The sequence below is a fragment of the Apodemus sylvaticus genome, chromosome 7, assembly GCF_947179515.1.
Source record: "Apodemus sylvaticus chromosome 7, mApoSyl1.1, whole genome shotgun sequence".
NCBI lineage: Eukaryota > Metazoa > Chordata > Mammalia > Rodentia > Muridae > Apodemus > Apodemus sylvaticus.
In genome coordinates this window covers 17,112,450-17,124,748 of record NC_067478.1, presented here as the reverse complement: position 1 = coordinate 17,124,748, position 12,299 = coordinate 17,112,450, and the positions used below count along the sequence as shown (strand labels likewise).

Sequence of the window (12,299 nt, the reverse complement as noted above, 5' to 3'; positions counted from 1 at the left end):
ACCTCTCTTCCAGAGGTCCTGAGTTCAGTTCCCAGCAACCACATGGGGGCTCACAACCACCTGTAATGGGATCTGATGCCATCTTCTGGTGTGTCTGAAGAGAGCGACAGTGTATGTTTATAAATAAAAGATATAAATAAACTTAAGTTTATAAAAAGGATAAGCACCCGTTTCCTCAGTTGCACTAGGTTATATTTCTAGGGATTCTTTATACCACACAGTGTAAGTAAAGAAAGTTTTACAAAATAGGGCTATTTTAGCATGACCATGGGAAAATAATTAAAAAGCTTGGGAGGATGGTCTGAGAGGAGGGACGGGGAGGAAGTGATGTCAGAGAGAACCCTGTTTGGATGAGAGATTGTGAAGAAAGAACTGAAGCTGAACTCCCATTCCACTCGGGGCCACTTCATAATGCCCTATTTAGACACTGATTTTTTTTAGATGTTTCCCAAAGAGGAAACTGAGGCACTCTAGATCCCAACCAACCCTGATTCCAGCCCCCAGAGACTGTGTGTGCAGAGGTGTCAAGAGTTTTCATGAGATGTAGCTCAGACATCTTCAGATCAGTGGTGGGGAGAAAGAATGAGTGTAGGAATGGGACTTGGACTTCTGTCTGCGTCAAAGGTCGGGTCAGGTTGGGATCTAACTGCCGCTTTGAAGACTGAGTGGCACATGACCATTATCATTCCAATATACAGACACAGGAAACCCTCACTGTTGTGGATTGGTTTAACGCTTGTATTATGTTAATTGGGTTCCCAAAAGTATACGGGGAATCTGAATTTCTGCATGTAAGACGCCAAGGGTCCCTGTTTCCAAGTTGGCTTTGATTGGTAAAGTTGGTAAAATTGAAGAGTCTCAGCTGATTAATTGAGCTGATTAAAGCACATAGCATATTAAATATAAGATGTGTGTGTGTGTGTGTGTGTGTGTGTGTGTCTTTCATTTGGGAATCCAGAACATTGGGGTGGGTAGTGAGGAACTTGCATTGCTGCCACCAGACTATTTGAGTACCATTAATAGCTTACAGTATCACCCCACTTTTGATCTTTGTGAGGGACAACAGGAGTAATGAGGCTCAACTCTCAAGGCTTCAATTAGCTGGGAACACAAACGCATACCAACCACTGAGACCTTTACTGAGGACCAGAGAGACACAGCATCTCTTCCCATCAGCCCTCAGTGGTCAATGATCTCAATATGGAACTGCAGGTGAGTGGTGGTGATCACACAGTGACCCCGCAGGAGTGCGCATGACTCGCAGTTGTGGTATTTCCAGTGGCCCTGGATGGCGTAGATAGCACTGAGGACCTGGCAGTACCGCCAGTGGATCCGCCACATCCGAACCAGAGACTGGAGCGTCACCACCGCTCTCTCTGTGTTTGAGAAGTCGATCAGCACTTTCCTCCGTTTCTTCTCCAGAATCCTTCTGAGCGTCAGCCTCCACCAGCACTGAATGACCCAGGCTCCAAGGGCTGCGTGTAGGAGTGCCCTGCGCACCAGGGTCCCACGCCACCAGGCCTGCACCTGAATGGCTGCTCTTTTTCTTTTTTCCAAGATCTTTTTCTAGACAGAGATAAGAGAGCGTGCTTAGAGACCTCCTTGCTACAAACTCCCAGGATCTTCCTGGAAGGGCTCTGGGCTGTCTCTTAACATTGAATCTTCCTTAGAGAGTTTGGGGATCTAGCACACTGGCTTCTCTGCCGTTGTGGTCACATTAGCTCCCTTTCATGGGCAAAGTCCCTCTTTCTCATCCCATGTATTCTAGGCTGGCACTGATCTCCTTAAGTTTCTGTTCATCTTGCCTCTATCTCCCACAGCTAGTATTAGAGGGATATATCTCCACCCTTGGCTTATAGCATTCCTCTCTTGCTTACCTCACTGCTGCCTAGATCAAGGGTGGAGAGGAGAGCAGCACAGCATTGTGAGTCACACCAGGTCTTTAGGACTCACTGGTTTGGGAACATTTGCTCTTCCAACACTCTTGCCTGGCTTTCCCTGATGACCCATGTGTCAGAACACACCGTCTGATCGTTCTCAATAACAACAATGTATTTTGATTTTGTGATAGGGTTTGCAGCACTTCCTGCATATTCTGCAACCATCCCTCCTGTAGTTAGAACATTCTGCTTAATTCAGAGTAGTCAAGTTCTTGACTTCTAGCCCCAAGCAGTTTCTGACCAGTTTCCCCCTTTCCAGCATCTATGTCAGAGTCAGACTCAGATCCAAGAGTCTAGGCTGAGGAGACGTAGGGGAATGAGCAAATGAATGTTATCTTGACTCTTGGTTATTTTAGACTGAGATGTCTATATGCAGAATCCCACACCTGCTGAGCTTTGGTCTGTTGCTATGCATTGTAATGCTAAGTGTGGGCCTCAAGACCTGGTTGCCCCAGAGACAAGAGAGTCTGTAAGTAGACAGTAGAGTCTGTAAGTAGACACCTTGCTCCCAAGTTATTTCTGACTGGTGAATAAAGACACCTACAGCCTATAGCTTGGCAGAATAGAGAGATTGGTGTTCCCAGTCTTGGGGTCAGAGGAGACCACTAGGAGAAAGAGAAAGTGGAGAGAGGAGAAAGAAGCCACCATGGGTTAGGAGTCAAGAAAGCTTGGCCACGAGAGCTGGCCATTCAGAGTTAAGAGCAGCCCAGATAAGGCTGGAGAGATGGCTCAGCGGTTAAGAGCACTGACTGCTCTTCTGAAAATGCTGAGTTCAAACCCCAGCAATCACATGGTGGCTCACAACCATCCATAATGAGATCTGATGCCCTCTTCGGTGTGTCTGAAGACAGCTACATTGTACTTACATATAATAATAAATAAGTCTTTGAGCTAGAGCAAGCAGGGCTGGAGCAATCAGAGGTTCTGAGTTCAAGTCCCAGCAACCACATGATGGCTCACAACCATCTGTACAGCTACAGTGTACTCATATACATAAAATAAATAAATAACTCTTAAAATAAGAAAGAGCAGCCCAGATGAAATGCTGTAACTCTGGGTTATTGATGGGAAAGTAGGTTCTAATAGCAGAGAGGGTAGATATCTGCCCAGCTCTAGCGCTGACTAAGGCTTATTGCAACTAATAAAAGTTGTATGTCTTTTTCCAGAATGACCAAAGGCAGGGTAGAAGCCCTGGATTGAGATTAAATATTTTCTACAACATATTGGCACCTAACATGGGGCAAAAACTCACTGAAAAAAATAATTTCAGATTCCAGAATAAAGAACACTTTAAGAGTATAGAGGTGGGGAGAATTGGTTCTTTAGTTTATCTCCAAGCCACAGTCCCCCCCACCCCCAAGATGCATGGGGTTCAGGACTAGGGTGAAAATACACACACCTGATTCTGGGGTTTATAGTGTGAGCTAAGACACAGCTGCGCACCCCCCCCCCCCTCAACCAAACCAAACATGCCAAGTGGCAGGCTCAAACTCCAGCCCAGGGTCTTCCCAAGTGCTGTGTTATGCTGCCTTGGAAATGCAGCTTAATCATGCAGATGCTAAAAGTCCCTGCTCTGCAACGAAGCAGGCAAAGGCCTGCTACTCAGAGAGCAGGAAACAAGGCTGAATGCTTCCCTCAATCAAAAAATCAAAGAATAACATGAATTAAGATGTCACCACTACCTTAAGCAACAGTTTTCCTTCAACTTTGCCTCTACTGGAATACTGGGACTGCTTGGCCTAGCACAGAACACACACATGGTAGCTTGAGAATGTGCTTATACAGTAAATAAAATGAAATTTAAATAAGCTTAAATATAGAGAACGATATTAAATTAATTTATATAAAGAGAAAGGGGATCTAAGTGTATTGATCCACAGAGATATTAGTCTCTGATAAAGAGAGAAAGAAGTGAGAATTGATATAAATTTTTGTTGTTGTTGTTGTTGTTTTTTGGCTTTGGTTTTTTTGAGACAGGGTTTCTCTGTGTAGCCCTGGCTGTCCTGGAATTCACTCTGTAGACCAGGCTGGCCTTGAACTCAGAAATCCACCTGCCTCTGCCTCCCAGGGTGCTGGGATGACAGGCGTGCACCACCACCGCCCGGCGATATAAATGTTTTTAAGGATGCCTAGATAAATAAATTCAGGTCTTTGATTTCAATGCTTGGAAGACAAAAGGAAGCACAGGTAGACTTCTTGTGAGCTTGTGGCCAGCCTAATCTACAGAGCAAATCTCAAGTCAGCCCTGGCTACATAGAGAAACTGTCTCAATAAATAATAACAATTACTTTTAAATTGTTTTAATTATCAAAATTCAGATGGTTCTAATTTTCAGTGGTTATAATGGTATTATAAATCCTCTATGAAAGAGCTCAAAGTAGAGCAGACCTAATTTAAAAAGCAACTGCTAAACTGAAGGTTTTTGGGTTGCTGGACCAAGGTCATGCTATGTTGGGAGAAAGGCTCTGTATTTGTGTTAATAGGAAAGGAAAAAAAAAGAGAGGTTTTAGACTTCTTCCAAAGTAATAAGGATCATATTTGATAGAAGAAGACCCCCTGAAGATCTTGGCTGCAGACGAGAAGAAGGAAATCAAGAAGACCAAACAGCACAGGTTAACATTTACTGACCCCTCAAGGTGTGAACAGCTCTAAACTGGCTGAGACATAAAACGTCCTCTAGCCAGAACTTCAGTCAATGGATCTTGTTGGCTACAGACTACTCAAGATCCATTACACCATCCTTTCACATGGTGTGAGTGGAAACTTAGATTACAGTTTGATTACATGAGCAGACTAACTCTAGAGACAGACAGTTGTCTTTCAGCTGCACAACCTAAGAGCAGGAAACCGTCCTTAATTGATCTGTGCACCTTGCACATTCCATACAGATGTCTTTATAGAATTATGTGTATTGCTTGTGAGATTTACATATTACAGAATGAGACACCAAGAGGGTAGTACTGACAGGATTCACCCTGGAGGAGGCTGAGTGGGGAGGTAGGTGTTCCAGCTCTCGAATCAATCCTGCCTCAAACTGATGCTGTTTCCAGAGACTTGCTTCTAGAACAACTTCCAAGAGCACTGCTGATCCCAAATGACCTTGGTTCGTCTAGCCTTTCTGACTGTTCCAGTCAGGACTTCAGTTAAGCCCTGGACTTTCTCAGCACATAGAGACTGGACAACAAATAATGCCAGCTCGCTTTCTTTTGATTTAACCATTTTTCCAATTTCCTTTTGAGTTTCTAAACAGAAATCTTTCACCCCAATTCTACAAGAAGCAATTATAAGAAGACTGTTTTCCCAATACCTTAAGTTGGGATGGATGGTTATTTTTCTGAATTATAGATATGTTGTCATTTAAATAATTATAGTTTTGGACAGGGAGAAAACAAGGAACTTAGACTTATGGATTTATATCTTTCCTTTCCTCTTAGAAAAGAAAAAAGGGAGATATAGGAATATTATAAGAAATTGGACAAATAGAGGTAGATTATTGAATCCATTCATTCTGAAAAGCATTTATAGTCATAATCTTACATTGATACAAATCTTTGTATTTTGATGCATAATTGAAATTATATATATATATGGGGGGGGTTGAGACAGGGTTTCTCTGTGTAGCCCTGGCTGTCCTGGAACTCACTCTGTAGACCAGGTTAGCCTTGAACTCAGAAATCCACCTGCCTCTGCCTCCCAAGTGCTGGAATTAAAGTTGTGTACCACCACTGCCTGGTGAAATTATAGTTTTTTTACATTGATTCAAATCTTTGTACATTAATAAAAAATTTAATATTAATTTGTTATAACATGATATATGTATTTTTCAACTCATATAGGTGTTATACCTACACAACTCGTTTAAGAATACAAGGCTTAGTCCCAGACCTTTTAATAGCTGCTATTATAAACTGTTTAGAATAATTAAGTAATGCAAGTTAGTAGTCATATCATCAAACTCAAGGTCATATTAGATACTAATTTAAGTATTTAAAATAAAATGTTTTCAAAGTTATTCAAATACTAAATAGCTAAAAATAAACAATGTTTAACAATTCATCTATGCTAGATAGATGTTATTCAAACCTGTCAGAGATCCACAGAATATGACATTTAAAATAATTTCATTATTAAAAGATCTTTTGACTATGAGACAGATTTGCTCCTGACAGTACCTCCATTCCACTATAAAGAAGATGATGGCCATCGATGGCCTCCATATGGCATTGCTTCAATTATGGCCAGCCAGCCACTGGGGCTGGTGGCAGGGGAAAGCCCTAACTTTATCTGCAGACAGAATGCTGTCCAAAAGGACAAACAGATGCAGGATAGTTGACTATGAAGCTCTGCCATGACAGAGTTAGCTAGTCCTTCATAATTCCTGCTTTACTCAAGTTTGTCAGATGTTCTGGGCCAGAAGATAGAGATGCTCCAACATTATAAGGAATATTGGGGACTGTCCAGGCAGTAAGCTATCTCTGTCATTTCTATGATTTTTAGAAGCTGCATCCCTGTGCTACCTATATACTCAAAGATTCTTTCTCAGATTTCTGATGGGGTTGAAGACTAGATAGTCATAGACTCACAATTAAACGTTTTAGGATTTAAGAAGATGTTTTTAGGATGATAATACAAGTTAAGATAAAAATAATTTAGATATAAATCTCTAACTCACCAAGATAGGATAGATGATAAAATCCTTTATCTAAATTGCAAAATATAATGGACTGGACATTTTAAGTGTATATCATATCTTATAATTTTCATAATTGTTATGATTGTGTTCAATTTATATCTGAGAGAAAATAGGCCTTTTCTTTTCTTTTCTTTTCTTTTCTTTATTTTATTTTATTTATTATGTTGAGGTTTGGTCTGTTGCTATGCATTGTAATACTAAGCGTAGGGCCCCAAGATCAAGTTGCCCCAGAGACAAGAGAATCTGCAAGTAGACCCAAGTGACACTATGTGACCTTGCCCCCAAGTTATTTCTGATTGGTGAATAAAGATGCCTACAGCTTGGTGTTCCCAGCTTTGGGGTCAGAGGAGACCAACAGAAGCAAGAGAAGGTGGAGAGAGGAGAAAGCCACCATGGATTAGGAGTCAAGAAAGCATGGCCTGAAGATGGACACTTGGATAAGAGCAGCCTAGATGAGGCATAGTGAGTAATAACTCTGAGTTATTGATAGGAAAGTAGATTCTAATAGCATAGAGGGTAGATATCTGCCCAGCTCTAGTGTTGATTAAGGTTTATTGTAAACAATAAAAGTTGTGTGTCTTTTTCTGGGGACTGAATGACCAAGTGCATGGTAGAAGCCTTGGATTGAGATTAAATATTTTCTACAACCCACACCCCCAGGACATGCATGGATACAAACTGCTTGCAGTTCTCTTCACTCTGTGCTAATTCTATCCACTACCACAGCTATAGGCTGCAGGTATCTATTCTCTTACCTTTACAGTACGCTTCCTTTGAATAATTTCATCTTCATCTTCATCTTCGCTAACTAAACTGGTCTTGGACTGTTACCAAAATCAAATGAGAAATCCATACATTAGTAAAACGATTCTTTCTATGGAACTGTACAAAACCATCCATTGCTTTAGTATCCCCTCTTTTCCCTAGACCAGGATGATACCCACCCACACCCCTACTCGAACCACCAGCTAGATCTGGTTATGTCTCTTATACAAAATTTAAGCATCATAACCAACCTGTAGCTTTTTTTGCTCCCCAAGGTCTGGTATGAGAGAGGGGAAACTTAATTTACAATGGCTTTGTGATGTAGGATTAAGATATCTGTCTGAGACTCTTCTCTCTCTACTTAAAAAAAAAGATTTATTTATTTTATGTATGTGAGCACACTGTCACTGTCTTCAGACACACAAGAGGGCATCAGATCCCATTACAGATGGTTGTGAGTCACCATGTGGTTGCTGGGAATTGAACTCAGGACCTCTGGAAGAGCAGTCACTGCTCTTAACCACTGAGCCATCTCTCCAGCCCTTCTACTTTTATATAACACATGTTCTACTGACCCTCTTCTCTTAAGTTCTGTCTCCAAGTGGCCTCTTTATAGCTTCCTTACCTCTACAGGCATTCTAATGGAAAAAACACACAAATCTAAACATTCAAAACTAGGTTCTTTGAACATGAGACAGCCTGCATTTGTCTTTCTTTTCTTTCCCGTTTTAAAAAGATTTATTTATTTAGTGTATGTAAGTACACTGTAACTGTCTTCGGACACTCGAGAAGAGGGTGTCAGCTCTTGTTACAGATGGTTGTGAGCCACTATGTCGTTGCTGGGATTTGAACTCAGGATTTCTGGAAGAGCAGTTGGTGCTCTTAACCGCTGAGCCATCTCTCCAGCCCCCACATTTGTCTTTCTGAGCCTGGGTTACATCACTCAGTAGAATACTTTCTAGTCCCATCCATTTACCCAGAGGTCTTATATTTTGTTTTGTTTTTTTTTTACACTTGAATCAAATTCAGTTCTGTTTGTATATCACATTTTCATTATCCATCATCAATTGGTAGGCATCTAGGCTGACTGGTTCCTTTGTGAATAAGTATTGATGAACATGGATGTACAAGTATTTCTATAGTCAGAACTAGAAGCTTCAGTTCAACTGTCTGTCTTTCATAATGCTCAAAGGTTGTTATGCATACCACCAGGGGAGAAAGGTATTTAACAGTCTTATAAAGCTGTAAACCCTGCAAGCTATAAGAACAAGTGATCTGACCAGATATATACAGAGGTGCAATAATGGCACAAAAAAAATCTGAAATCCAAACTTTCAGATTGGATTTTAAGTGTATCCTTCAAGCTGGAACCCATGTCTCTCCTAGGGAAGAACCTAGTAATATTATTCTGCTAGGTGATCATGGTAACAAACATCCCCAAGCTCTTATTTTTATACCCATACATTAGTGCACCTCTCAACTCTTATCAAAAAAGCTTCTTTTTGCCAGGGGGTGGTGGCACACGCCTGTAATCCCAGCACTTTGGGAGGCAGAGGCAGGCAGATTTCTGAGTTCAAGGCCAGCCTGGTCTACAGAGTGAGTTCCAGGACAGCCAGGGCTACACAGAGAAACCCTGTCTCGAAAAAACCAAATCCAAAAACCCAAAAAACCAAAACCAAAACAAAAAACAAACAAACAAACAACAAAAAAAACCCCCTTCTTTTTACGGTAGATGGAGATTAATACATAGACCCAGAACCCACTGAGAAGGCCATTAAAGACCTACCATAAATAGGCACCAAGATCTGATAGATCCAATTTGAATCTTTTAAAACTTAGAAATTCAGATCTTACTTATTAAAAATCATCTCCAAATATAGGAATTTCCATCAAGAATTTTATGTGGGCCTGGAAGAAAGACATCTAAGCACCCGCCGTGGAGGCCACTTTGATGGATGAATACATGATGGGGAGATGAGAGAGACAGCATACGTGGTGGAGAGATGGAAGAGAAAGAGGAGCCCAGGTGGTCATACACTGTGGGACTGGAGACTCGGTGGTGGTGAAGAACAGGCAGATATGGGGAGGCTATGGGGAGGTCCTGGCCCAGGCTGCTACCAAGGGCCAGGCCTGGATCAGTGGTCTTGTTGCGGCTGGGTCTGTGTCAGTGTCTGCAGTCCAAGTTACCCCCAAAGGCCAAAGGATATCCGTGGTCTGGGCTGCTACAGAGACTATGTGGGTATCTGAAGGTTGTGCTACCACAGGGGGCCATGCTGATCTGAGTGGCCTCTGCTGCTAATTAAGGCATGCCATCAGGGCCTGTGCTGCTGCCACCTGAGGCTATGGGGACATCAGGGCCTGTGCTGCTGCCAGAGGCCATGTCTGGGTCTGTAGTCTTACGGCACGTAGGGTTTATGCTGATATCCCAGGCCCATGTTACCTCAGGAACTGGTTGAGCCAGCCCTGAAGGCATGAGTAAAGGAAAGCTGTTTCTGCTACTGGTCTACTGTGGGCTGGCTTGGTCAAGGGAAAGATGCCTTCCCTTTGTACATCACTGCCTGTGACAGGTGGGAGAGCTGACCCTGAGGTCATGAAAGCAGGAGAGCTGGCCCTGCCCATCACCTACTGCAGCACTTGGAAGAGTGGACCCTGCATCTCACCTGGGCAGGAGAATAAAGGTAGCCCTGGTGGCGAAGGCAAGGGTGAGCTGGCCTGAGGGTGTGAGAGCAGGAGAGCCGTCCTTGTCCCTTGCCAGCTGTGGCATTGGGTGAGCTAGGCAGCGAACAGCTCGCTCTGGTGATGCAGGCACAGGAACGTTGGCAGGCTGGCCAACTCAACTACCTCCCAGGCCCAGATCCAAGGTTTCGAGTTGGCCCACCCTGATATCTACCCCATCTGTAATCTGCCGGAGTAACGGGTCCAGTCTTGCAGATCCAGAGCTTCAGCATGTCCATGACACACAGGGCAGCAGCAGGATATCTGAGAGGAGTCCCCAAGTGTATCCAGTATTGATCATGTAGCAGAAGCCAGAGGCCTCTAAACAATAACCAATAACTCACTGCAACGACCATTTGTAAGTGAAGAGGTGTGGACCAAAGGCTATACTGTGGGACACACTGCACACTGCTGCTTCCATTCTGAGATGTACATGTGTGTTTTTAAAACTCTGTTTGTGGGGGAGGTTGCAGGGCGGAGGTTGGATACAGATGGGGAGATGAGTGGGGTTGGGGTGCATGATGTGACGTTCACACCGAATCAGTAAAGAGTTAAAAAGGAAGAATTTCACGAGGACAGTTGGGCTTGGCTGCAGACATCTGTAAGCCCAGCACGTTAGTATTTCTTTGCGTGTGTTCCGCTGTGTCTGGATTCTTTCACTTACTGAATGTCTTCACAGTTTATCCCTGTTGCAGTATGCATCAGTGCTGATGATGATTTTGTATTGCTAAGCAATAGTCCCCTGCATGGACATAGCACATTCTGTTCGTGTGCCTGCCATTTGTGGTATTTGATTTCATCTTTGGGTTATTACAGATAATGCAGCTATAAATACCCATGTACAAGTTTTCTTTGAACACCTTTCATTTCTCCGTATAGGAACTGAACATTTGGCTCATGGTTGACTCTGTGTTTGGTCGCCGAGGAGCAGGGGCACGTTTCCCCCCCCCCCCCCATAGGGATCAACCATTTAAATTTCCTGCTAATGTGTTTGTAAGTTCTTATTCTTTCATATTTTTATTAGCATTTGTTACCATCTGATGTTTTGATTAATTATCCTACTGGATGTGTAGGGGTATCATCTTGAAGTGTTTAGTTTTTCTTTTTAGTATAATTTTTTTAAGACTATCTGGAGGGGGAGGAATGGATCTAGGAGTAGTTAGGGAAAGGAGGGGGAGTAAATACAACTGAAAATCAATGTATAAAATTCTCAAAGAATTAATAAAAATATTATATTTAAAAACATTCCTTCGAAGCTGGGTGCACACCTGTAATCCCAGCACTTGGGAGGCAGAGGCAGGTGGATTTCTGAGTTTGAGGCCAGCCTGGTCTACAGAGTGAGTTCCAGGACAGCTAGGGCTACACAGAGAAACCCTGTCTCGAAAAACAAAGAAACAAAAAAAACCCAAAAAACCAAAAGCATTCCTTCTTTCCCTTTCATAATTCTTTTTCTTGTTCCATGACTCCTCCATATAAATACACATGTAGGTATAGATAAAGGCACATTTATTTTTAACTTAAATGTTCTTATTTATTATTTGGGAATTTCATATAATGTATTCCAATCACATTCACTTCCTGGTTTTCTCATGTCCAGTCCCCACCATTGTGACCTCCTCTAAAATAATATATCAATAATGATGACGACGACGATGATGATGATGATAATAATAGTAATAATAATAAAAAATACCCAAGTTCAATTTGTGTTGCGTCTATAATCACCAGAGCACGCTCAAACTTCCAGTGACCAGCCCTTGAAGATGACTGAGTCCTTTCTCCACCACACCCCCACAAGACCCCATCCACTGTGAAGAACTACCCTTCAGCATCCCTGTCACAATTTTTAAGAGTTCTCTCCAGTGGCTTCCTGTCTACACTGTTTCTTTTGGGGAGTATGGGGAGAAAGGTTGTATCAGAAGCCTTCTGTGTCCTTCATTCTCAACTGTGAGTCTGCAGTCATCAATGTCACTGCAGAAGAAGCTTTCTTGCCTTTTAGTCAGCGGTAACACGAATCATGGGCTTCCTCCTGGTTTCTGGCTATAGCATGCACCATGGATTTAGGTGGCCACACAGTCCACAGGCATCCCCATGGCCTTCGGTGGTTACATGAGCACTGGACATCAGTACCACCCCCAGGCTCATCATGAACCACAGACATCAGCATGGCCCTGGGGGGGGGGAGG

The 12,299-nt window shown here is 42.7% G+C and overlaps 1 protein-coding gene across 1 annotated transcript; it reads right to left on the bottom strand.

The window, feature by feature from the left end:
- Positions 1 to 1,179: 1,179 nt before the first annotated feature.
- On the bottom strand, positions 1,180 to 7,432 carry LOC127689530 (IQ domain-containing protein F2-like). The gene is made up of 2 exons (XM_052189228.1): positions 7,400 to 7,432; positions 1,180 to 1,566 (listed from the first exon to the last, which is right to left on the bottom strand). Exons 1-2 carry the CDS (start codon positions 7,430 to 7,432, stop codon positions 1,180 to 1,182), a joined length of 420 nt encoding a protein of 139 aa, XP_052045188.1.
- Between the last annotated feature and the right edge of the window lie 4,867 nt (positions 7,433 to 12,299).

Coding starts and splice junctions, on each gene's coding strand:
- LOC127689530 (XM_052189228.1), bottom strand. CDS start 7,432: ATGAAGATGAAGATGAAATTATTCAAAGGAAGC. Junction 1,567..7,399: donor TGAAATTATTCAAAGGAAGC/GTACTGTAAAGG, acceptor ATCTCTGTCTAG/AAAAAGATCTTGGAAAAAAG.